At 44.9% G+C, this 27,737-nt stretch overlaps 1 protein-coding gene across 7 annotated transcripts in view; it reads left to right on the top strand.

Annotated features, from left to right (window-relative positions):
• qkia (QKI, KH domain containing, RNA binding a) overlaps positions 1–27,737 on the top strand; it is a 115,490-nt gene that overhangs the window by 36,752 nt on the left and 51,001 nt on the right. For all 7 annotated transcript variants that reach the window (XM_053682804.1, XM_053682806.1, XM_053682803.1 and 4 more), the window contains exons 3-5: positions 803–919; positions 5,315–5,458; positions 26,653–26,740. In XM_053682804.1, coding sequence (XP_053538779.1) covers positions 803–919; positions 5,315–5,458; positions 26,653–26,740 — 349 coding nt within the window. The remainder of the gene's footprint in view (positions 1–802; positions 920–5,314; positions 5,459–26,652; positions 26,741–27,737) is intronic.

The following is a 27,737-nucleotide window of genomic DNA, read 5'->3' on the forward strand; positions in this document are numbered from 1 at the left end:
ATAATTGCGAACTCCCCTGAAGTTTGCTTGATTGTGTTCAGTCCTGAAGGACTGGCTCGTCTGCTGCGGGTTTGATGAAGCGTTGCGGGGGATGAAGGATCACTGTCCCAGGACAAGCAGCTTCTGTGTCCAGCTATTAGAACACCCAGAGAACATAAAGAAACCCTGCTCAGTTTGTGGAAAAAAGTTCTCATTTGGCCTTTTACGGTTAAATGTTTTAAATTAAACGCGTTTCTCCGATCCTCAGCCGTCCGCTTGTGAATGAACTGCAGTCTGTTTATCCGTGTTGTAGGTGCTGCGTGACAGATTTAAGATCCTTTAAAAAAACTAAAACGTTTGGTCCAGCCCACGTGACATTACCTAGATAGATAGATAGACAGACAGACAGACAGACAGACACAGTCACGAGTTGATCTTTTACATGTACCTTGGCATTATATATCTACACCCACTTCCTGTGCTTCTTTAATTATATTTTCACTCCAGTATAATAAAGAGCGGTGTTTTGACCGGCCGTGTCTTCACCCTGTCAGACGTCTCCCTGAGCGCTGGAATCGTATGTCGTGTACGCCGGCTGCGTGTTCTGCTCTGTAGTCAGCAGAAGCACGGTGCAGGTGTACTGCGGAACGCTAGCTGTGGCGGATTTGATATGAAAGCGGAGAGATTGCATTTCCGCTAATATTTAGAGTGCAGCCTCGTGCACAATGCAATATCCTGTTTTCTAAAAATATCAACACTTTTTTATTTATTTATTTATTTATATTCAATACTAATATTTTCCTCTCTCTCTCTCTCTCTGCAGTATAATTTCGTAGGCCGGATTCTGGGGCCACGAGGTCTCACAGCGAAGCAGCTGGAGGCGGAAACCGGCTGCAAGATCATGGTCAGAGGAAAGAGCTCCATGAGGGACAAAAAGAAGGTGAGACACACAGATGTTTGTTGGGAATCGAATGGTCCGTTCATTATAATCAGAATTCCTAAATATTACCCTCTAACTGCGATTGAGTCGATTTGGGACCAGACTGAGACCCCACCCTGGCCAGACTCTCGGATCAGTTGCTTTGGTCCTCGCTCGAGTACTGCGAGTACCGTGTTCTCACCTGCCTAAAGACACCTGGACTGAGGGGGAACGCACCAGGGTTCCGTTCCAAAAAGACTTAACACTGCAGACATGAACGCACCACACGTGATACTCCGTCTTCAAGCATGTTTATCTCAGCACGCTTGGCTGGAATTCGTGAAATTAGCGAGCCTGTGAGAAATCGTCCCGGAACAGAACTCGCGTGCTGACTAGACGATACGAATGTTGATGGAAGGTATTATTAGAGTCCCTCTTCTTATTCTCCTTATTCTCCTCCTCCATAGAATCATCTGATAAAATGTTTGGCACACTGATTGGGGAGGGTCTAAGGAACATTCTGACTAAAATTAGGCCAACACTCTAGCGCCACCACGGGGTCAAATTTGAGATTACATTTATGGTCATAACTTTTGAACCGTGTCCAAAATCTTCAGGTCCCTGGAAATGCTGCTTGCAGCTATTATTATTATTATTATTATTATTATTATTATTATTATTATTATTGGCAGTGGTAATAGTTTTGTTGTTGTTGTTGTTGTTGTTGTTGTTGTTGTTATTATTATTATTATTATTATTATTATTATTATTATTATTATTATTATTACTAACAGTCAGATTTGGATGTTGAGGAAATGTTTGTGATCACACTGATGACCCCGAGTGAGTAATATTCACCCTCACATTATACACGTTTATCTTTTTGGTTAGAGAGAGTGTGTGTGTGTGTGTGTGTGTGTGTGTGTGTGAGAGAGAGAGAGAGAGAGAGACCTAGTGTTCCTGTCTTTTCTTCTTCTCCTCCAACACGTGTGTGTGTGTGTGTGTGTGTGTGTGTGTGTGTGCGCGCTGGTGAGCCACGCATGAGCAGATGTAATAGAATTGGGCATGACGGACCCGCTCAGGATAATAACTGGTCCCCGTGCGCCGCTTTTGTGTCTGATCAAATGCAGCTCAAATGGAGGTCTCTGAGAAAACACAGCTCAGATCAAATAAAACACTGTCTCTCTCTCTCTCTCTCTCTCTTTTTCTCTCTCGTCTGTCTCTTTCTATCATGCTCTGTCTTTCTCTGCCTCTATCGCACTTTCTCTCGGTCTCTCAATCTGTCTCTCTTTCTGTGACTTTCTTTGTCTCTCTCTCTGTTTGCATCTGTCTCTCTGTCGGTCTTTCTCTCCTCACGTTGCTCTGTCTGTCTATATGACTCTCGTTTTGACAGTCTCTGGCTCAGTCTTTGTTTTTCTTTCTCTGTGTCTGTGTTTCACTCTCTCTCTCTCTCTCTCTCTCTCTCTCTCTCTCTCTCTCTCTCTCTCTCTCTCCCCTGTGGTGTGATGTGTGTAGATATGTCCAGTATGCAGCTTTAATTCTGTGCAGGAATAGAGCAGTGGAATGATGTGTGGGCTTCACTGCTTCACCGTGTTTAGGATAGACTGCTAGTGACGACAGTTTGAACAGAAATAGGATGTTTAGTGTGGGAGTGTTTAATGAGTGTGTGTGTGTGAGAGAGAGAGACCTTCTTACTCATCTCCCATGTTCTCCTCACATGTGGAGTCTGTCTTTTTTTCTTAAAAAATGCGTGATCTCTCTCGGATTAAGCATGACGAGGTAAAGCAGCACATTAAGAGTTAGTCTGGATCGAGTCCGGTCCGATGTCGCGTGGTCCGACGTTTCTTTTCGTTCCGACTCCGTTTTGCTCCTTTATTGTTTTATTGTCTATGTGCACACAGATTGGCCAGGAAGCAGCTTCCGTTGTTCGATAGACAGGAGTTCATTTTGAGGCATGAACTTCCTGACTTGTTGAGGCACATGCCGGATTTCCCACCATTCCCGGGAAGCACAGGAGAGGAATGTTTAGATAGAGTTGCCATGGTTACAGTGTCTGTGGCGATGAAGGATGGAGGGAGGGCTGGCTCTGTTTGGCTCTCACTCTGCGCATTAGGAAGCGCGTCAGGTGCAACTCCCCTGCCGAGAGCCACAATACACTCTTTACAATCAGACACCTCAATTAGGGAGAGCGAGACAGGCCGGGGGAGAGCGAGACAGGCCGGGGGAGAGCGAGACAGACCGGGGGAGAGCGAGACAGGCAGAAAACTCCAGCATTAATGGAATTAATCTGCACTCACTATCTGATGTGGAGCTGCTCTTTTATTTATTTATTTACTCGGAGCTGGACGGAGTGAAATGATCAGCGAGATCAAACGTGAAAATGATTCAAATAGATTTCAGACATTCATTGTTTTGACATTCATTCAAGGCCAAGTTTTATTTTAGTTCACATGTTTTCTACATTACCCACAATGCCACAGTCAACACCACCACACTCACCATCTTGTAAATCGTAGCTGTCTGTCCCCCCCCCCCCCCCCATCTGTGACTTCTCTCTCTCTCTCTCTCTCTCTCTCTCTCTCTGTCTGTGACTTGCTGGGTGGGATTGAGAACACACCTGTATTGAGTATTACTCTGCACTCCTGTTGTTTACAGATCCTGAACCGTGAGCCGTTATGGATGTAGTTTGTGGTTCAGTAAAACTGTTTCCTGACCTGTCTCTCTAATGTAAGACTTGGGGGCAGTGCAACAGCCTCCTCGCGTCTCAGAAACAGCGCCTTTGTCCTTTTATCAGCGCTCAGAGACATGTGGACTGGAGGTCGAGCTGCTTCAGTGCTCTGCACTTTCTCTTACAGATGAGCACAGATTTTATTCCTTCTCACGACAGCATTGAAAATAAAACAAACGCCACCCCCTTACCCTGTATGTCCTTGATGATGGGGGGATGAATCGGGGTTGAAGAGCTGATAATTGTTGCTTTGTGAATGGACCTCATGCTGTCTGACTCCTACCGCTGACTCCTTTGAGAACTCCGGCTGTTAGCGGCGGTTAATGGCTCTCTTTGTCGCTCATTGTGAGAACCAGAGCAGTGCCAGCGTTATTGACACCTCCTGCTAGCCTTTCTGAATGGCTCTGTTCTGTAGAAGTGTGAGAGAGAGAGAGAGAGAGAACAGTGTGTACTTATTGGGCACGATTACAGACATTTGTCAGACCACACGATACAATACAAGTATGTTTCCCAAGTAGAACTTTTGAAGGTTAGACCAGCCTTTAGCATTTAACGCCTCTCTCCTCAGACCCAGTGCTCGCTCTTTATTAACTAATAATTCTAATAGCAGTTGTTCATAGAGAAGAAGAAATATTCCAAAAGCAGGCCTGTCCTCTTAAGCTGGATTTAAATTCCTTGTTTACTTTTATTCGTTTGTGAGGCGGCTCTCTCTCTCTTAAGCAAGCCAACGTGTGTAAAAGCGTGCCAATACTTTCGTCTTTACCGAAGATACAGATGAAGTTCCTCGCCCGTCGTCGAGAATCCTGAATGTTGCCGTGGGAAAATTAGCTGTGCTCTGAGGGTGGGAGGGGCATACTCTCTCTCCCCTGTCAATCACAGCAGCACCAGCCAATCACGCGGGTCTGTGGGGGCGGATAACTCGCTCCTCCGAGTGTTCTACAGTGCGAACCTTGAATGAATGACTGGATGAATAATAACAAACGAATAATAAATTAATCTGAAATGTGAAATTATTTTAAATCCAACTGAAAGGGGACATTTAAAAGATAAGAGAAAATTTGGCAGGCGAAAAGAAGAAGGAAAAAAAAACCCTGAAGATTTTTGCATTTCCGTGACGATCGATCGATCTCTCCTATAATCTATGTCTAATCTATATCTAATCTAAATCTCGGTGTTATTTGTGTCATGCGTGTAGTAGTAGCAGACCAGCCAGCCTTTACACATTGTGCTTAGGTTGAGATGGTGTTTTGACCTCTCTGAGATGAACTGACTCCTCCTGGAAGCCCCGCCCCCTTCCACCCGTCTCAACCTATTACTAATCTCTCGCCTGCTCGCGTTTGTCCCGCTTGAAAGATGCACTGTCGCTTCCCATCAAGATAAACGTTTATTAATGTGTAAAAAGAATGTTAATGTGACTTGGTTAATATAACACGCGTACGTAGGAACACACACTCCCAGCTGCACCGCTGACTGGAAGAGTGCCGCAGTTCTGTCAGACGGAAGCGACAGCGATGCTCTTTTCATCTCACCGCTGAACACCATCCTGACTGTCAGCCAGCACGAGAAAACATCACTCTCGTCACACTCGCCCTGTCGTACGCTCTCGCTGATTCACGCGCCGTCTCCGCGGTGTTCTGTCACGTTACGTCTCCCGCTTTTCCCCTCACCTCTTTTCCCCTTCGTTTCAGGAGGAGCAGAACCGAGGGAAGCCGAACTGGGAGCACCTGAACGAGGACCTGCACGTTCTCATCACGGTGGAGGACACGCAGGCGCGGGCCGAGATCAAGATGAGGAGAGCCGTGGAGGAGGTGAAGAAGCTCCTGGTCCCGGCGGTGAGTACCTTCTTTCTCTCTCTCTCTTTTGTTATTTTATTATTTTACCCGAGATGAAGTCCATGCTGTAGCGTGGTCTCTGTGGACAAAATGAAATCTGTCCAGCACTACAGAACACGATGGTGGAACACGATCATCTCTCTGAGATTAGGGGCGGCTGTGTCTCAGGTGGTAGCGCGGGTTGTCCACTAGGGGGGCGGTTCGATTCCCGGCCCACGTGACTCCACATGCAGACGTGTCCTTGGGCAGGACACTGAACCCCAAGTTGCTCCCGATGGCAAGTTAGCACCTTGCATGGCAGCTCTGCTACCACTGTGTGTGTGTGTGTGTGTGTGTGTGTGTGTGTGGATGAATGAGACACAGTGTAAAGCGCTTTGAAGAACCACTAAGGTTAAAAAAAGTGCTATATGAGTGCAGACCATTTACATTTTTTAAAACCCTACAATATTCACACACGAACACAGTAAAAGTACCAAAAAAAAATGTTCTCCTGGATTTTTCACATGGGGTGTGTGCGTATCTTTATTTATTTATTTAAGAAGTAGGCATTAAAATTTAGACGAAGGCCGTCAGTTGAATTATGCACAACATTAACATTTATATGTATCATAACAAACGTTAATTTTATGATTTCAGAAATGAAATTTAGTGCACACTCCTCTTTCACAGCCCATTGATTTCATCGTCCCTGCACGACGTTACGTTGCCAGTGATGTATGTAAACGGCGTTTATCCTCAGTTATGTTATATTACCAGACCCTTATGAATTTTGCTTATGACACGTGAATCTGGACTGATCTGGGCAGCAGATGTTGTCCAATAACAGACACTTCATGGAAGCCCCGCCCCATCCCCCCAACACTCTCATCCTGCACTCACACGGGCTCCCTCGCTTTCGGTCACGGTACACGCTGAGTGTTTTGAGTTCCTGAATGTGTAAGAAAGTCTTAGCTAGTGTTAGACAGGTTTACAGTATATTTAACACCAGTGTTAGGTTAGTATTTTTACACTTAACTAAGTTACCACCATCACACCCCTCCACGAGGTAATCCGTCATTCTTCTTTCGGCTGCTCTCGTCCCGGGTCGCCACAGCGGATCATCCGTCTCCGTGACGGAAATCCGGTTTATGAGCCACGTATTTGATTTGGCACAGGTTTTTACACCGGATGCCCTAACTGACGCAACACTCCGGTTTATCCGGGCTTGGGACCGCCACCGAGTGCGCACCGGCAGGGGTAATAATCCCAGGGGTTGGGTTTTGGTGCCCAGCATGTGCGGCTCAAACCCACAATCCTGGGATTAAGAGCCTCATGCTGTACCCACTGAGCTAGCCGGGCACATGGTAAACCTTCATTAATGCCTTTAACAGGTTTTAATTCATTTAACTTGTGGATCCTGGAATGCATTATAACTTTTAATTACCAGCGATGACATTTTTGTACCTATGCGACCCTTTTTGTTGTGGTTATAGATTCATTAATCTGATAACAGCGCAGTGACGTTTTGTTCCTCTTATACCACGGAAATTTTCCTACTGTTAATATATTTAAAAGAATGAACAGTTGGTGCTTGGGGAATTTTGGCCGAGCGCGAAGCTTAGCTGTGAACACTTCCCAGAGATTTCAGTATGCATATGGGCAGATTTAATCCCATCCAAGAGCTTACCCCAACCTCCTTGTACTATTGCATTCTGGGAATCTGCTCCGGAACTCCTGCTAGAGAACAAATGGTGCTGGGCGGCATGTCCGCGCGTCTCTCTCTCTCTCTCTCTCTCTCTCTCTCTCTCTCTCTCTCTCTCTCTCTCAGCTCTCTCCTGTCTACCTGCCGTGAACAGAAGGCCAAGGCAGCAGCGTCTGCTGATTGCCCATGGGGCAGCGTAGTGGAGGCTCCTGACCTCTTGTGAAATATAGCCAGGAGCCATCCTTTTCCATCTTACTGCCCTTTCTTTTCCGTCTCTGTCTGTAGCGCTGTGGGGTTTTTTGTGCTCGAATAGCAGAACAGTTACTGCCTTAACTGCCTTACTAGTGCTGCAAAATGAGGCTGATACCACAGCGAGTCATACCGGTCAGAAGTGCTTCATTTTAAATTAACGAACAGCGGCTCGGATGGTAGCGCCCGCTGTAATTCAGATCACAGGTGCGTTTTGTTGCACACGTTCTAGTATGTTATCGTTTCTATAGTATAGATTCGTTGATGCTGTGCATAATCTAAGAGTAATTATGCACTGGTTATTTCGCCAAGAGAAACGTGTCATTTCTGAGGACGTCGAACACTTAAGGAGTGTTTATTACGTACATTTATTTTTTTAATAATTGCCCATCGACTCTTAATGTGTGTTGTTTTTTCCACCATGAGAGGTTAATAAAGGACATCGTCATGGCAGGGCAAATGTGATTAAGACGCATCAGGACAATCTTCTGGCCCTGCTCACGTAATGAACGGCATCTTCTCCTCATTTAGAAGCGTGGAATTGCCTTTATTAAATATCTCTGCAAAACAAAAGGGTCGCAGCACTCGGGTTTGTTCTCAGACATGATGAAAGAGGCGAAGGAGACTGGGTGCGCGCTCATAAACCACTTCCGTGATGGGCTTTCGGTTTGCTCCTTGCCGATCGATTTTTCTTTTCTTTGTCCCTGCCGGCAGCGCGTTTAAAATTTGTAATCTCAGTTTCACTTCTTCGGAAACAACTCGGCCGGCGCCGGAGCCTGCGTGCACGGGGAAAAACCGTGTATATTCAGCTTAATTCACCAGATTTATTCTTCCGCACACAGGCACTGAGACGGTGTTTGGGTGACTGCATAAACAGGTGTTTCAAAGGGATGAAATGAAATGTTGTAAGGATAGAGATTCAGCTCATAGACCCTGTGAACTTTTCAACTCCGAGTGCAACAGAGAGAAGAGACTGCAGCAGAGGAGGGTGAGTGAGGAGGTCTAATGGGGATGGGGAGGAATTGAGCTACGCTTTCATGTCTGGTTTGTGGTCTTATCCCACTGTTTCTTCCTTCCTTTTTATACACACACAACCTTTTCCTCCCACCTCTAACCTTCATATCTCACCATGCCTTACTGCTGTCACACAGCGGCTCGAACACCCTGCAGCAGCTTGCACCCGCTCGGTCGCTTCCAGTCTCTCCAGCTGTCTTGCAGCGCTCCAGTGCCACCGTTTGTCCCCGTGTGAGTGTGTACAGAGATGATGAGCCCGGGCTGCACATGAAGTATCACTCATCACTGGGGATGGACAGAATTTAAACAAAACTTGGAAAGAAAGAAATGAGTGTTGGAGAAATGCCGGAGAGCGAGAAAGTGGCGGACGGGGTTCAGGGAGTTCTGTGTTTGTAGAACTACCGTGAAAGCAGGAAGCGAGGTCTGGGCTGCGGAGGAACCAGGGCCTATCTCAAGAACGCTGGGCATGAGGAGGGCGAATACACTCTTGATGGGAAGCCAGGAAGAAAATACTGGTGATGCCATATCGACAGCTTCCACAGTCACTCGTCCCAAACGTTTAGTGGGATTAGTCAGAATTCCTTTGTGGGCGGGGTTAAAAACATCAAGCAGACCTCTACTTTGAATCCACTGCAGTACGGCCAACCTCAGCTTGCTGTTTCCGATCATATGAGAAGTCTAAGTGTTGTTTAACTTATCCGTCTTTCCCGACACACGCCACATCAAACTGCTTGGAGACTTCTAGACTCTTTCCTGTTGTAACGCGTAATAACAGTCTGTCATCGGTGCGGATGGAAAAGCTTAAAAAAAGCAGTGTGAAGAGGAAAATAGTGTCCCGTATCGGTGTGGTGAAGGCATTAGCTTAAGCCCTTAGGCTCTTTTCCCCATTTTGGTGAAGTCCAATTGACCCAGAGATTATTAGAGCAGGTCGCTTCTCTCTTCTCTTCTCTTCCTCCTCTCCTCGTTGTTGTATTTCTCCAAGTCTTCAGGTCGAGTCTTCGATCAGGACGATCGATTCTCCCGGTCTAGTGTTACCCTATCTTTTCAGGTATCTCTGAATTTTATTGCTGCAGCAGGAATCCTGTCCAATTGGAGCATTCACCACAGAGATAACACCACCCTGTCGTTTCATGTTCTGCTGTGTGAGGCCTGGGCGTTTATTTGGCTTTAGGCTGAAGTCCAGTTAATTCCTACACAAATGTATAGAATACCTGCAGTGTTCAGCATCTCCTACCACTGCTATGGTATGACCCTGGCACAGAGATGGTATACCCGTACCCACCATCTGACTGCAGGCCGATGAGGCCAGTCCAGTGTATATCTGTTCAGATCTCTCTCTCTCTCTCTCTCTCTCTCTCTCTCTCTCTCTCTCTCTCTCTCTCTCAAGATGGTGCTTGGATTTTCGAGAATTGAGAGAGTAAGCCTTGGGTAAAGGCCACCGCTTGTTGTAATCGCACAACATAGACAGAATTCTGCTGTAATCTCTTGATCCAATGACGGGAAACTTCGCTTCCCAACAGCTCCGTAATGTCGCTGGAGACTGGGGTTATACCATCTCTGCTTTGTGATGTTCGAGTCCAGTCGTTTGTGGGCCAGTTGTTTTAAAGAATGGGGGGGGACTTGCTGTGCTAGGTGTCCTTCCAGCATGCGGATTCACTTCTGTGGTTTACTTATGTAAAAACCTCGGTTTTCAGGAAAGTACTCTGCCGTCTTCTTCTGTTCCAGATGAAGAATAGAATCGGCGTGTCGCGATCAGAACGTGAGTGTCTTTAGCTGTTGTGAGACTGTTTAATGTTGGCTTTGGAGTAGGGTTGATGGGACATATTGTTGACTTTCCCTCGGGGAATGTCTGTGTGGCGAATGCTTTCATCATCTTGGCACGATTGTCCCAACGGTCAGGTTCAACTTTAAGGTCAGGGCTAATCTGCATTAAAATGAAAGCAAGGTAAGGTATTTCTGGCGAAGCAGCCCCTTGGAACTATGAGGCATTTCCCTCTGAGCCCTCTTCCTTCTTTTCGCGTGTCATCAGGGTACTGAGGAGTGGGTGAAGTAAGAGCCTTCACCTTCACTACCTCATTAGCGAATCTAGGCCACTGTGAGTGCTTTCTGTTAAACTTGGCTAATTAAAACGCCGTGTCACGGGAGTTTTCTGGACTAGCGCGGCGTCACATTGCCACATAAGCACTCTGACAGAACATTATAACTGTTTCAAACTAGACCAAGGACTCGTTGGAAATCATGGAGTTGAAATCTACTTGAGCTGTAATGTGTAACTGCTTCCTTTTCTCACTTGTCGAGAAGTCCGTGTTTTCGTGTGAAGGAATGTGGAGTGCCCGAGGCCCTTATAGCGGTGCAGATCTCGTTGCGTGTGAGTGTGTGTAGTAGCTGCAACCGAGTTCTCTGAGGGCTTTACTCCCCCCCCCAACCCCCCCCCCCCCCCCCCCACCTTCTCTTTCCTCCCGTTTCATCTCGTTTCGACTGCATGGTACTTGAAGGCAGGACTAGTGAGTCAGCCAAATTCTCTCTGGTTTCTTGAAAGGCCACAAAGAGCTTCAGGGAGTGGATGGAGAGAGAAACAAAGGAAAACTGTAGCTTCACAACCCACGGCAGCTCTCGTGAGCAGAGGCTCAACAAATGGACTGGATAAGAAACTTGCCCACTTACCCCAAGCTTGCATTTATGGCCTCTGCCCTCTTCCCTCCCTCTCTCTTCTTTACTGCCCTTTTCTGATGGTTGCACTAATGTCATTTGCAGCAATTCCAAAAAAAACTTGGCCTTACTGCGTCTTAAAATTTTTTTTATAAAAGGTCTTCGGGTATTTGTAATCCTTGCATTCAGTTTTCCCTCAAGCATAGCTGCCTGAGTACACACCTTTCTCTCTTACGATCTCTGTCAGTAAGGAAAGAGCCTCCTGACTAGGGGAGAGAGATAGCAAGAGAGGGGATATAGAGACGGACAGATGGTGTGTAATGTATGACAGGCGTTGTGGTTCTGTGGGCGTAGCGTCCCCGACAGCCAAATTTTCTCTGTCAGCTCTCTGCCTGAAGGCTGGCTCAGAGGCCTGTTGTGGCCAGCCGGCTCATCGTGATCAATAAACACCTTTTTCCTCGTACGTGCATAATCACATTCGCCTCCTATCAGGCCAGTATGACAAACGAGAACAAAATGCCATCTGGTCTCTTGCTCTGTGCGCTTGTGTGCATGCCTTCCCAACTAATTGTCCCATTTCTTTGTATTCCCCTGTTCCTCCAGTCACCTTGGTGCTTTCCTGGCGAGTTCTTTACAATAGGAACGTAACAGTGATTTCACCCGTTACCTCATCGGGTTTCACATGACTATAATCTGATTCATTACCTCACTTAGCGCTCTGACGAACCGAAGTAGCAGTACAGTTGTTATAGGTGTGAGACACCAACACTCCTGGAATACACGCGGAATCCCTGCAAGGTCAGTGCTAACCCTTGTTATAGATCCTCTCTCTAGTGTCTTGCCCAATCAGCCTCATGTCCTAGCTGCAGGGTCAACATGAAGGATCATGGGTAACAAACATGTTCTGCTACAGCTTGTCGGTAGGATGGCTGCAGTGTCTGCGTTCACTCATCCTGAGGAACATCATCTCTTCCTCTTCCTCTGCTTCTTAACGTTATTAAGCGTCTTGACGGCAGACTCTGAGCTCTACCCTGTTTATTCCCTCCCTTTTTTCTTCTCACCATTTTCCCCCCAAAGCAAAGTGGAGCAGAGTATCATGCATTAAACCTTCCGCTTTTGATCAGGCCAGACAGTCTGGATCAAACACCAGCAAGGTTTCTATTAACCTTTTGACGTTTCCTTCTCTTAACATGAGAGCCAGATTTCACTCGGCTGAAGCTGCTTTATCAGTGCAGCCCAGACGCGCGTCTGCTTTCCCTCTGCTCTACATCATCATGCGAGTTTTCAGCATGGTTGAGATTCAAATTCTCCTAATAGTGTGTGGTAATTCAACTTGACCTCTCCATTAGAACATAGGCTGTGCTTGCCTTGGCTGATTTAGATTCAGCTTGTCAGTAGTAAATTACACCCAGCTGTGATTGACAGAATATTCAGTCAGATTTCACTTAATATCTCTGCTCAGATATCCTCGTGTAGCCTGACCCGTTTCTATCTTGGATGCATTACTCAAGTACCTTTTTGATTATTTTTTTCCCCTTTTGATAAATCGAGTTTCGCTTCATCGTGATGTCGTATGATGGTATGATAGACATTCCTCCTCACTAAGCTATTATTAGCCTGCATCATTTCATTGCCTGTACGTCAGATATTCTGTGACAACATGGATAACAACTCTTTCAAGTGTATTTGTCTGATCTGCGTCATGCTAAACAGCACTATTAGATTGGATATTTAGCCGTACAACTGGGCAGCGTTGGGTTCTCTCACCAGCCTGGTGATGCCTTGGTGAACTTAACGTGCTCTCAGTTGTCTCTCAGCATTCAGACTTGCCCTGGGTATTTACAGGAAAGGTGAAGGACACGGGTATAAACTGATTTGGAGCACATCTTGTGAGCTTCTATATCTGTACTGTCTCTGGACACACCAACTACTCGGAATAACCACGAGACCACTTGGCAGCTGATGGTGGGTTACAACCTATGATGATATGCTCCTGTGTTTCAGAGAGTACGGGCGTTCAGGACGCAGCAAAGCTTTTCGCCCCCATACCGCCTGCTCTTCTCTTTCGTTCGGCTGTTTTTCCTCTTCCTCTCTCCGTATCTTTGTCTGCAAGCTTAATCGCACAATTCTGAAATGCTCTGATTGGATCTGTCTATCTCGAAGGTCATATTGGTAACCGCAAGTGACCCATATCTGTCTTCAATGTGAGTGCACCTGTCTGCGCCAAAAAAAAAGCCTCGCGTTGCGCACATCATACATATTGATATTGATTCACGTGTCATTTCTGAGACAATCGATCATAGTGGACGTAATGAGTGAATGCGCCAGTAGCCGAGGCTTTGTCTCTGGAGGCCAGCGAACATCTCGTCAGTCGTACGTGATCAGGACACGGAGACATGACGAGCAACGATGACCATTTCAGGGGAAAATATATCAAACACGACTTGTTTTTGGTAGTTTCATTCCAGTTTTACTTGAATTGATTCCCCATATGTCAAATAAATCATTTTACCAATGGATCTGATCTAGGTCCACGTATTGAGTCTGATGTGAAAAGTCACACGATCTATATATACGATTTCCGTCATGTTAAGGCAGAAAATTGGATCTGAATTTGAATGAACGTGAATGCAGCCGTTTGTCTTCTCGACTATTTAGTCCACCTTTCTCATCTGTCCATCTTTTTCATGGCCATGGAATTCTACTCGCTTGTCTTTCTCGCTCCACGTTTTTCTGTTCCCTTCCTCGGTTTCTCCTTGTTCAGACACTCCCCCGACATACAAACACATCACGCAGTTGTCGTGCTTCGTCGTTGCTGGCAGTCCGTACCTGCTGACCAGGGGTGAGTTTCTTCTCGCACGTCCATGCTAATCCTTCCTGTCTGGCATGTACTTCAAACACAGAAACCGGCCTGCTGCTCCGATCTCCACCATCCCACCAGTCTAACAAGTACATTTCCAAAATAGGACCCGGAATTTCACTGCTAAATTTCATCACCGGTGCAACCGAGAAAAATTCTGAAACCAGATCTCATCGTTTTCTCTGGTCAGGAGATAAGACACCAGTGACTTCATGCAAACAGGCCTTCATATTTCTCAAACTATTTTAAAATATTCCCTCCGATTAATAATTCATCAAACATGAAGATTTTTTCTTTGTTCTCGAGTTCTCTGCCTCATAGTTCATGGCGTGAGGTGTCTGTTCCTTGTATACACCGCCCACTGTGTGTTTACAGCAGCACATCACAGCCTCCTGCCTCATTGACATGGCACATTCAGACTAAATAACTAAACTGTAATAAGCGTTGCGTATAAATGTCATGGAAAATTGCATTTTTATGCATTTTGAGAATGATGCCGCTCATTTGTGTCTTCCAAACCGGGTTATTCGCTGAGAATTTGTCACACAGCGACAGTGCGACAGTGTGCTGCGGAAAGCATCTGCACTGATGATGCTTAAGTAGTGAGTTTCATGCCTGAATGATGTTTTGTTCCCGAACAGAAATGAAGACGCCGTGCAGAAATGCACACGAATAGTCTGTCTGCATCATAACATTTTCCAAAACAATTACGATAAGCGCAGCGTAGTCAGATTTCTGTTTTCCACGTCCAGAAATATCCGATGGCGTGTGCAGCCGAAACGTGAACTACGGCTCTGGGAATTCATAATACTCATTTATTTATTTTGCTCTATTTTAATGAACTTAACCAAATAACTAGCTCGCCATATGTTGTTTATTTACATTACTTTTATTTATTTTTTCGGTCAGAGTTCGGGTTTGTCACTGCGTTGTCGTTTCTATAGTCACTGCTCATTCACAGAGACGTGTACACGCAAACGTGTGCTAGGTAACGTTGAGCTAGTAACAAACACACAAATGTGATTTAACCAAGAAAAAAAGCGTATATATTTTATAAATCATTATTTAACACTCTGACTCTGGTCTAAATGATTGTCTAGATGTTGTTGTTGTTGTTGTTGTTGTTGTTTATAGCTGTAATTACAAGGGCATGCTCAGGTTTGAATTAAACACAGTGTAACACTTTTCTGTTAAGGTTATTTATCTCTCTTGTATTCGAATATGTATTGTTGCACATTTGCTCTGTTTTCTTCCCTGAAATTTCATTCTCTTTAAAGTTAATTGCTTTTTCTGAAGTGATGAACAATGAATACATTTTTTTTGTGTGTGTGTCTGTTTTGCATTTGCTACGGTGCCTTGAGCATTTAAAAATAAATAAAAAAGCTCCCGATGTGCAGTTTATGGAGTGGTACGTCTCATCGTGTTTGTTTTTGTTGTGTTTTGGTGTAATGGTGCTCGTCTTGGCTGGGGAAGGTGAACGCTCACTCATCACTCCGTTGCGTCTGTGGGATTTAAAATGCTCGCTCAGGTGTTGTATCGCTTACGTTTCTGACCCCAGGGCCTGTTCTCTTTCACTTCACTGTACAGATTGCTCATGACGTCTACATCCACCATGAATGTCTAGCTTTTTATTTTTTCATCTTTCAGAAATTTAATGGCCATGTGTTCAGCTGTGTGTGTTTTTCCCCCCTCACGAGTGTTATTTGGCTGAAAGATTTAGATTTTCAGATTTACCCCACACATCCTAAACTAGCCAGGCCACAGGGGGTCAAGCAAGGGGCAGTGTCTCAGGGAAGGCACCTCCTCGCAGGTAGAACTCTGTGCATGCCTGCGTCTTCCCCCAGACTTGGGTACATGCGTCTGATCCATAAGTTTTTTGCTCATAGGATTCTGCACGATCCTCAAGAGGAAGACATCTTAAAACCTGGAAAATGTTGACGAGAGCCTGGCCTTTGAGCAGTGTTTTTCTTCTCGTTTGTCTTGCTCAGGGGACAGGGTTTACAAATCAAGGGGAAAGGGCTAATACTGTTTTACCAGAATCTGTGTATCCCATGGGTACTTGTGATGCAGAAACATGCGCTCATGTGCGCACACATGCAGAAGTGTAACTCCTCTTAACTGCCACCAGAAGGCATTTGGAGGAATGATATTTACCGGCATGTGTAGAAAGTCAGGACCTTTTCCACATGAAGAGATTCAACGCAGCTGCGATTGCGTCTCGTCCTGCTCCTGCTGCGGCGTTACGAGTCGGCTCACGCGTATCCCCTCGTGAGGGATGGAGGGGAGAAAAAGTGCAATGCAAAGAAAATGTTCCAAGATTCAGAGCGCAATGAGAGCGCTGCGTGGTAGGAACGCGGGTGTGGAGTTCTGGAGGGGAGTCAATTAAAGTTTAGCTTAGTCGTGCCGAAAACCACTTCAAAGGGTTTTCTTGGTTTTCCTCTTTTCAGAAATGCTGGAAAAAGCACAATGTGTCTGCCACCACCTTGAGAAATGACTGAACCTTGTCCCCCTCTTCTCTTAAAAAGCTAGTTGGATTAATGGAATAAACCCATTTAAATCATACCCTTACCCTAGAGGTTAGTCCTGCCTGTAATCTGTCCTGTCCTTCCGAAACGCCCCCTGCGGTTGTTAGTCCATGCGTCTTCCTTTCAACATCCAACTTAATCCTTTTAGTTGGAGGAGAGCAGTTGCACAGGGAGCAGTTGGTGTTTGTGTAGTTGTCTGGTTCTGCCAAGTCACTCTATCCCCACAGGCCTTCTTGCACCGCACTACCCCGCCTGCCCCATTGTGGGGGTTAAGGGGTAATTATCCGCAGTTCCACGCCGTAGTCTGCCAGAATTCTGCTCTTGTTCTGGAAAGTGCCAATAAAACCTGTCGATAGAGGTTGCTTGAACTGGGATTGTGTAACATTTGGCGTTATCAGGCCCCTGGGCTTTTGTTTAAATGCGAGCTGGCAGCAGATTGAACTGCAGTTGCTTTAGCTCGGATACCCGACCGTAATTCCAGCACTCCCTCATTGCAACACATGGAGAAAGTCTACAAGAAAATGGCCATTCATTTGGGGATTAGTTCTGGTGGTGTTTTGAAAGTAATTCTGGCTGGTAAATTGCAGTGTTTTAGTAATTGTCCACTTGTTTTTCCACATGGCCAATGTTCTCAGAGCCACGACTAAGAACACGTTCCTGACATTGAGAGTTGGAATCCCGGCACTGAGACCGTTATCACTGCTCAAGAAGTTTGCAATTGCCCCCCACCATACCGCCCCCACAAAACTTGTGCGTTTTTCACCTCCACAGCGGACATGTTTCATTTCTAACTGTCTGATTTCTTCATGGCTAGAACACTGTTCTAGAGGCTTTTAGTATATCTGAGGTCAGGGCATATGGTGGCTCGGGTGGCACAGATCAGCTTAAACTCCCAAATCTCTGAATCTGATGCAAATCCGGCAGTGTTTAAAGCCACAAATCATCCTCACCAAATCCCCTTCAAGATATTCCAGGCTCGATTGGGAGGAATTAAGGGATCACAGTGACAGAACAATAGATTGTCTTGCTGGGGAAACTACGCAGAGAGTGAGAGTGCCGAGCAGACAGATGTCTCATGAGGGTTTAGAGTGGGATGCACCGGTCCAAATTGTGCTTCACTTAAATATTTCCTTTTAAACATCCTGATCCTCCCCTTATGTCCACTTGCTTTGGCGGTCTGCTGTGGCGAATCCTGGGGCTGCGCGATTATGGCCAAAATGATCATCCTGATTATTTTGATCAATATTGAGATCTCGATTATTTATCACGATTATTCATTGAATTTAGTGACCACATATTATTATTATTATTATTATTATTATTATTATTATTATTATTATTATTATTATTATTGCACTTTCACATTTAAATAAACAGACCGCATCAAATTACTGGTCCTTAAAGTGCATCGTCTCGTAGAAGCAAAACATAAATAAAATAGTAACCAAAATATAGGAAAAATAAAAATGTCATAAACCAAATGAAAATATGCATCAAATATATAACAATATGCAACCAAATGAAAACAACTCGGGCGAATGCAGAAAAGTCAATAACGGTGTTTACAGGAGGAGGGACGCAAGACAGTTTCTTTCAGGAGCACTTGTGAACCTAATCACAGAAGATTTAGGAGTACAGTTGAAGTTGAGGGGGTTTTTTTTGGTGGTTGGTTTTTTTTTTTGTTTTTTGTTTTTTATTATTATTTTTATTTTATTATTTTTAGAGATGGTAACATTAATGTGCCACAATATAACACACAAGTAGGCATGAGAAAACTTGAGCTTGTCAATTATGACAGAATGTAGGAACATAGTGTGAGCCGTGACATTAATTTACCTTCTGATAAACTAAATCTAATATTTTCAGTTCATTTTAGACTGTATGCAAAAAAACAACCGTTAACCTGTTCACCTTGTAAACAAATACATTTAAACCTCAGTGTTTGAAGTCTGCTCCTCTTAAATATATTTAAAGCTACACTATTAGACATTTCCACGGTCATGGTTCTGGGCTGGAGTCAGTTCTCGCACCGCTCTGTGTATATTGTGTAGATATCTGAATAATCTCATGTAGGATGTGATTGAGTTCATTTACCCGTCAGATGCACAGCGCTTTAGGTTAATGGTGTTCATTACTGATGACCCGATCAGGATTTTTACAGCCGATACCGATCCAGATACCAATCTTTTTTATTTAAACTTCAATCAGGAGGTCTGTCATAAACAGTTAAATGCAAGCTCTCTGCTCAACGTCACTGTTAACAAAATATTTATTTTTAAATATTTTAAACAATAGAGTCCTAATTAAAAGTAGACTAACACAAACATGATCCATATTAGGAAAAAGGCTAATAGCTTTCTAAGGAGATCGTGAACTAAGCTTAATGTCAAACTGATATTAAATGCAACCCATAATAATTAAACATTTCATTTCTCAATTTTATTTGTTTTATGAAGTTATTATAATATCTATTTTTTCTTAGATGATTCATTTATAAATAAGCACATTTTCTGTCTTTACATTTTATTAGTTTTCTGTTTGTTTGTTCCTTTTAGATCGTTCCCCAGTACAGTGTTGCCATGTCTGCTGATAATATTGTGTTTTGGGGGATTAAATCAAAACATGGAAACTGGAACTTACTTTTCAAGTGATATCTGGCAACCTTAAGTTCAAATGAAGTGAATACGCTGTGTATTAGTTAGTGGCGAGTGTGAAGGAGAGCAGCAGTGTACTGCATGTTTACAGACTGAACAGTTGCTACTGTTGATTATGATTGGTGAGGAATTATTTAATAAAGTTTGAATTAAACCCACCTTGTAGCGTTAGCATTATTATTAATTTACTCCGCCCGATGCTGTGTCTAAACGAGCAGGTGCAAGTTCAGGTCATTTTGCGGGATCAATAAAAGATGGCGGTTGTGAGATCGGGAAGTTGAGAGAAGCAGATGATGTACAGAGTTACTACAAAATGACGTCATCCCTGCGTCGCTGTGTGTGATTGGCTATAAGTGTAGGAAGCGCTTGATTTGATCTGCAGTGGAGTTTTCTATTAGCAGAGGACGGACTTTAAACGTTAATATCGCAGTCGATCATGTTCATTTAATCGTGTCAAGTCAACATCGTAATCGCGATCGATATCCGATTAATTGTCCTAGTGAATGCTGTATGAGTTCGTCTGTCCTACCTTCGATACGTCCCTGATGCCCTGCATATTACACCCTGACAAATCCTTTGCCTTCTGTCCCCATCTTTATTTAAATCCTCCACCTTGTGCTCCTTAACTTTTTAAAAAAAAAATTATTTTTTTATTACCACTTCATATCTGTCCTGTGTGTGCGAGAGAGCGCGACCTCATACCCATATTCCAGGATGAGGTAGGATTAGGTCGAGCTGAGTGATGTGATGAAGGAGAGAATTAGATGGGGTGAGCGGGAGATGCGAGAGTGGTGTTCTTTTAGTCTCTGTGTTCCAGGTCCCTGGCTGTGTATACGCGAGGTACGGGGGTATTGATGACTGAGCTGTTAAGCTCCGAGGCTGCAGACTGTGTCCTAGTGAAGGTGGTTAATAAAGCTCATCCATCCAGCAGCACCGAGCCAGGACTTCCCCGTGCTCCTCACACACGTACTCTGTAGCAACAGCACCTATCAGTACTGTGGAAAAGCTGGTTGAAAGGACTGACGAGTCGAGGACAGAGCCGGGCTGGTAGGATGGAGAACTTCGGATGAAATCACCTGCAGCTTTAATCTGTGTGCCACCACCACAGGTTTGGGAGGAGCAGCTCGCACACGTGCAGGAAGCTCTTAGCATGACGGAACATCATACTGTCGAATCACCGCACCTTTTTGGATTATTAGTCAGGAATTGGTATTTAAATGACCTTTAGCGTTAAACCATATCACCAGAGTTGAAGTGACGGCAGAATGTTGTGCCTTCGGTAGATTTGATTTCCCTTCACGTATTAGAAGTGCTTTAGAGTTTTTGACCTCTTGGTATTGGGTGAGGGGAGATGGTTTAAAACTCATGGCCTCTGTGCAGACTCGGTACGTGTCTGCTCGTGTGTAGTGTTCCATCAGGCTTTATAGACGCTGTGTTGTGTAAAGCGTGAGTCGTGTCTCAGAGGGAGGACTTCGTTTTTTGTCTTGTTGCTTCACATACGCAAACGTTGTGCGATTTTTGGCACATGAGCGGACTCAGCAGCTGCATCCCAGACACAGTGTCTGTTTATCTTTAAATAAGGAGGAGGACAGGGCACGCCAAACAGGACAGTGTGGTGCCAGGAAGGTTTCAACTTAATATCTGGTCTTGTGTCCTTGTGTCTCGGACAAATCCACCAGGACACGCCCCAGGACGTAATGGGTACCTTTTGGTGTCCTGCATTACCTTCACATCACATGTGCATGTGAAATGAGGGGTTTCTGATCTTATTGAGTGATGTTACAGCTGTGTGTGTGTGTGTGTGTGTGTGTGTGTGTGTGATACATATTCTGCAGGAAATATCAGTCGCCTGTGTACAAATGCCTTTGAAGGATCTTGAGAGGTTTTGGGTAAGGGGTGCGTTCACTGGTTCACCGGGTGGGCGGGGGGGGGTGTGGCAAGAAAGCAGGTTAAATATACTTTCTACAGGCAACTGCTCAAGACCATACTGGGGGAAGTTCTTTTTTTTAAATTCATTTTTATTTGCATGAACTGGACAGGTATGAGCAAAGGAGTTACTCCCCCGCTTATTTTGATCTTTTGCAGCTAAATAAAATATCAGATTCTCGCACTGACGGCGATTTCATTTGCGACCGACGCTGTTCTGAAAGAGCGCTTTTCAGAGCCGCAGGTTGCACGTCACGATTCAGTTCCACTCTTGCTAGATCAGAGTCAGAAAGGCTGACCCAGTCTCATTTCCAGATACAGGCTGGACTTGAAACCTCTGTCTGAAGTCTTTTAATCCTCCCAGACGCTGATGTAGACATCACATCCCCCATGAGGTTTGGGGCATCATGTGTTGCTCAAATACAACAGCCCAAATAGCAACGTCCTGAAATGTAGTACTTTTAACTAAGGAAGGTACGGGTCTTTTATAGTCCATTTTAGTTTTGTTTTTTAATCACTATTTAAAATGAATAGTTCAGTATAGAGAGAGAGAGAGAGAGAGAGAGAGAGAGCGCTTTTCTGGTGTCACTAGCGGAGGTAGCGCCCCCTCCTTACTCTCTGCATTGACGTCTGCTCTGCTTCAGGACCTGCACTGATGGACCCCACTGATTTGACCCGAGTCCTCTACGTAGAGCAGGGTTATTGACTGCAGTGTGTGTTCGAGTCTTTTCCTCCCCGTACCTTCAGGTCATGGTGGTTTTATCCGAGGCAGAATTCCCCTAGGCTTTCCCAGTTTCCTGCTGCCCAGTGACACGCTGCTCTCTATAAATGTCTCCACTAGGTTATTCCTCGCCTACTCGCGCTGTCTCTTCCTCTTCATCACACCGTCTCTCTCTGTCTCTCTCAATCTTTATCTCCTTTTTTTCTTCACTCTCTCTTATGCAGCCTCTCAAAGCTTCTGTCTCATGTACACACTTCTGTCTCTCCCTCACTTTTTCCCCCTTGGTGATTGACACACGGGTCTGCAAAAAGGTATCTTCCCCAGGTCAGGGGGGCATTTATTTGTTTTTTTGGCACGAAACCCAGCACTAGGCTTGCACAGATATCATTACTAAAAAAATAAGTCTCGTGGTACCACAAGACTGAAAATAATGCAAAACACCAGTCTTTCAGTCCCAGTACTAATTAACCTGTTCTCTGGAGTGTTATGGGAGGTGTCTTGGCAGAGGTGTGGTACGTGGCAGCGTCCGTGAGGTCATGAACGAGCTCCTCGGCTGCTTTGCAGTCGTGTTTTTAGCTTTGAACTCTGAACTAGTTTATAATTTATTTTGAGAGTCGTAGCTTAATGTCGCTAAGGTTACGCTCGGTGTTAATTCACACAGACGGTGAAGCCGGTCTCGTGAGCACAGACGGTGGTGCCAGTGACCTTCAGAACGGGCAGTACTACGAGAAACAGCTCGTTGGTTTTAGTGTGTGGTCGACAGTGCTGTAGTGTGCTGTGTGTTTGATTTGATTTGATAGCCGTAGCTTGAGATAAACATGCTAGGAGCGGCAGCAGGTGCAACATGTTGACCAAAGTAATGGATGACACAGCCAAAGGGTTTTCAGTGCAGTCCACATCCTCCACGCTGAGAAACGGAGGTCGCTGTAATAAGATTTATCCAGAGTCCTGCGGGAGGAGGTTGTGAAAGCCAACATACACGGTCACAGGCAGTAGACAGTAATACACGGACATGCGTTTGAATTCTGACAACGGTCGATGTTGACTGTTTACACGGACAGCAGTAGTCTAATTACTGACCTTATTCTGAATAAGACAGTAATCTGATTAAGGTGTTTATATGAGTCGCTTTTAGAATATCCCTTTCATGTTTTACATGTTATAGAACATAAAGCGATTAACGGCACATCATTACGTTCCGACGTCACGCCAAAATTTCACGTATCAACATACAGTTCGTCTTTGTTATGGTCCCGTATACAGTTTTGGGTGTTTTTATTTTTCATTTTACATCAGCTTCAAGTGCAGTTAATTATTTGTCACGCTTTACGTGCTAATACACGACTGCTTGAAGCCGTGGGCTGCGTCCCAACCTGCGTACTTATAGCAGCCGAGATGCATGTATTTCTCCTGCTGTGTACGCGGTTTGGGACACAGCCGTGCTCTCTTGTTTGCCGTCAAATGGTTGAGCATTGCCGTGTGTGTACGTGTCCTGTCGCAAAATGCGGTGTAAACTCCAACATGACGTTAATAGTGTGATTAAGGTGTGTACATGTCTGTAATGTGCATCGATAATGCGACTAAAGCAGGAGTACTCCACACGTCTTAATTCCATTTGTGTTTACATCGAGAATGACTTTAGTCAGATTAAGGTCATCGATAATCTCTGTTTACATGCTAGTTTCTTAATCAGAGTATCGGGTTAAAATCGGATTATTGTGGTCCATGTAAACATACTGATTGTGAGGCAACCATCATATCCTACACCGTGACTCAGTACCAGTACAATCGAAACATCACCAGGATGAAAGCAGCACGAGGAATGGGGTCGGATTGTGAGTTCTTCTGTAAAGTGACGCAAACGGTCCTCGTGCTGTTCATCTTCCTTATTAGCGCTCCACTCCACGACAAGCTGACGGTCCCAGTCGAGGTTCTGCGTTCGTGTATGAGTGAAGGTTTTTGGACACGAGACCGGATTTTTGTGTGTGTGTGTGTGTGTGTGTTCAGTTGTCTGTTTGATTCGTCTGTGCAGGGGTTCTGATCAGTCGTCTTCACCATCGCTTCACCTCTCATTAGCTCTTTTGAAACCGCTCTCGAAGCCTTTAGGAGATTCTCTCCTTCCACAGAGCCCGTACTGAGAACTGGAGCGTGGTTGCTGTGTGTACTCCCGGCTTTGGTCAGTCGGGTCTGGTCACGAGTACGTCGAGAGGAAGAGATTGCACGCTGACATTCGGCTTCATAGGACGTCTTCAGCCGCTTTTTCACAGGAACACGAGTTTGTTTCGCGACTCGTGCCGGAGTGGCAGCGTTGTCCTGATGTGCCTTTGTCATTACTTTTACACGACACAGTCAGTGAGACACGCTGACAGATCGACATGTGCACACACACACGCACGCGCACACACACACACACACACACACACACACACACACACACACACACACACACACACACACACACACACACACACACACACACCCCCTAACAGACAGACACGCAAACACTGACAGTCACAGAGAGAGAGAGAAACACACACGTCCTAAAAGACCGAGACACCCACTACACATTCCCTTACTCACACAATCGCGCACACACGGTGGTGATGATGACTCCGGTTCTCTGGAATGCGTGACTGTTCATCACTCATGCGCTCGGAGCCTCCTCCCTGCGTATGTTAACTCTGTAAGGCCTTCTGGGACTTTCTGGAACGTTCTCTGGAGCCCCTCACCCCCATGTCTGGCTGCTTGATGTGCACTAGCTCAGGCGGACATGTTTGTCAGGCCGTGAATAGTCTTCGAGTGAAAACTGCCAGGAAACGGATTTCAGTTTTTCTCTTATTCACTGGAAACCCTGCGTCTTATTTCAGTTCTGCGATTACGAGGTTCCGCTCGGTGTCTAATTAACTTTTCACATGATCGCGCCGTAGCTTCAGACTTTAGTTCAGATTACGGCAGAAAGAAGCGCACCGTGTCCCTGAATGCGGGGTTTTGTTTTTTGTTTTTTTTAATAAAGCACATGGCTGGATTTTTATTTATAGAAATATAAAACCAAATCAAAAGAAAACAATCGGTGGTGAAACTTGCCTTAGTGATGCGAGCACGCAGCGAGTTTCGGGGAAAACGCTCTCTGGATGCAGGAAATAACCGTCATATTCGCCGCGTCCTGCACACCAGCTGTGGCCTTCCTGCTGTTCCCAATATCAGGCCTCTGGATCGTGATTTATTTTCTCCCGTATGAATTTACAGTTTATTATGCTGTATTGTTCCTTCTTCCTTCTCAGCTTAAACAGATCTTTCAGATTGCCTCACGACGGGTAAAGCCTCGAGCTTCTCCGTGATTCATGCGTGAGTTATGCGCGACTTCAGCCCCCTAGCTTCAACTCTGCAGGTTTCCTCCAGCAGTACTACCTGTACATGGGCACATACCGGTACTTGCTACAAATTCTACACTTTCTTGTGTTGGCTGGGTACAGAGTGTAGGATTTCTAACGCAGAAAACCTTCACGTGGTCATGATGCCGGGACACGTTTCAGCTGCCCTTCATTCTGATAAATCTGATTAAAATTTATTTTTTAAATTCTCAGCCGCTTGCTTAAAATGATGGTCTGTAGATTCCTGCGGCGGATCTTGCTAATGGTGTGCGTAATAAAGCTTGCTGTTTGTTTTGATCTCCCGTCTTCAGGTGGTCACACTGCCCTGCCGTGCTCGTCTGCCCACCTCGTGTTCGTTTCTGTTCATTTTGAATGAATCAATCGGTTCAGTCCGAACAATGTGTTCGTATTTGGCTACATCACTAGCTTGCAGTAGCTTAATTATTATTTTCTTCAATTAAAGTAGCATCCACCACATCGTGAACTTTTCAGAATGTCGTGTGTAAAGTCGAGCACGAGTCGACTCGTCATTCTTCATTCGATGTTGGGAGTCGATTCCCTGATTTCAGGCATTGGAAACAGAGTCAAATGCAGAGTCGATTTCGCACAGCGTTCAAATGAAACGAAGCAAGTTTTCTGATCCGGTAACATTGATGAACTCAATCATTTGATTTTCTTAATGTCTACAATATAGATATTTTTAAAATGTCAAGTCATTAAGTTGCCATCAGCCTTTCGGCATTGGGAGTCGACCTCAAAAAGAGTCGATTTTCTGATTCAAGGCATTGAAAGCTAAAAGTTTCATTCGAAGCTTCGGAGTTGATTCCATTCAGTGTGTACGTAGCTAAAAATTATTTCCAGTAACACTGCATTTTACGCTTACTTTTGCTTTGCCGTTAAGTCGCCATCCGTGTTTCGGTCTTGGGAGTCGATCCCAAAAAGAGTCGGTTCTATGATTCATTACGTTGAATACTAAGAGTCGGATCCAAAGCTTTTGGAGTTGATTCGATACCCCGGATATGATTTATAAATAAATGTAGCATCCAGATGTTTAAGTTAAGGGCATTTCATTTTAATTTGACTGTTTGACTTGAACAAATCAGGAGGGGGAATATGCAGTAGGACCATCGCTACTGGAGAATGTTGGTCTATCGGTTGTACCGAAACGTAGGTTGGGCAGGGCTTTGAACTTGTGTGTGTGTGTGTGTGTGTGTGTGTCTAGGCTTGTGAGTGGTACAGCTTTTTGTCATGCGTTCGTTTGGAGATGGGAGGATAGCCGGTCTAATTGCTTCCTTGTGAATAATTTCCCCGCTGTAATTTAGCGGTAATGAGCACGGTTGCTGCCTGCGTGTTTATTTATACGAGCAGAAATCGACAGGGCCGACGTTCACCATGCTGCGGTTCTGCATCTGATTTTTACACAGCACACACACAAGTCTATCAAATGATAATATAATTTATATATACTTATATTTTCGCTCCCCCCCCCCCCCCCCATTTTTGGGGCTTCTTCTGCTCTTAATGCTCTTCTCCCTCTTTCGCAGGCGGAAGGAGAGGACAACCTGAAGAAGATGCAGCTGATGGAGTTGGCCATCCTTAACGGAACCTACAGAGACACCAATATTAAAGCCCGTAAGCAAATCCACGCGCTGCTCACGCTCGTCCTCTTTTTAATTGCTAAAGTGACGATCAGTGCACAGAAAAGCCCACATTTAGACGTCTCAGTCCGGTATCTCTCCGTCACGTTCATGCTCACTCTCTCCATCTCTCTACCTCTTCCTGTCCTCTGTTAAAAGCTGTTCCAAACACAAGCTGTATGATGTAGTCTGTGTGCGTGTTGCAATCATACCGTGCTCATAAATATGCACAGATTTTGCACACGTGGCTCCGCCTACATCATGCATATTAATGTGCTGCTCTCGTTGGAGGAAACATTGCAGAATGTTTACGAAAGCTTTTGTATGCTTTCTTTTTTATTTTGGGTTTGTCGTGCTCAAATTAACATAAAAGATCTCGTCCATGTGGAGGGCTTCATCTTGGGTCTGCCATGTTGAAACTCTGATCAATGATTAATAATGGTTAATGATTATAAAAAACAATTTATACTTGCTGTTTTTTTTCCCTTCACGTTAGGACTTTTAACTAGTGGCACAGACTCTGATCCAATGAGAGAGTGACTGACACACACACACACACACACACACACACACACACGTACGTTCCAAGTGTGACGCACGGAGAATAAATACGTACTTCTACACATCTAGCCCTGTAGCTAGTCACGTGTGTGATGAGTAAAGATGTGTGTGATTGGCTGTGAGAGGATCTGCTACAGAGCATGTGACCGTGCGCGTTTAGAAACCCGGACCCGGCTCTCGGCCGGTGTCATAACACACGACTCGCTGACCTTATCCAACATGGCCGCCCAATTTGTTCAGACCTGTGCATGTGGCGAGAGCCGTTATGTTTTGCAGCTGATCATGTGACTGTGTTGTGGAGTTAAAGTGGTGATTGGTTTGCCTTGATGTGTTCTGTATATCTATGATTGACACTGCTTTTTGTTGTTGGTTTGTTTATTTGTTTGTTTATTTGCCCTCCTGTTATATCGGTTGTGGGGCTTGTTTTAGTT

The sequence above is a fragment of the Ictalurus punctatus genome, chromosome 9, assembly GCF_001660625.3.
Source record: "Ictalurus punctatus breed USDA103 chromosome 9, Coco_2.0, whole genome shotgun sequence".
Lineage (NCBI taxonomy): Eukaryota > Metazoa > Chordata > Actinopteri > Siluriformes > Ictaluridae > Ictalurus > Ictalurus punctatus.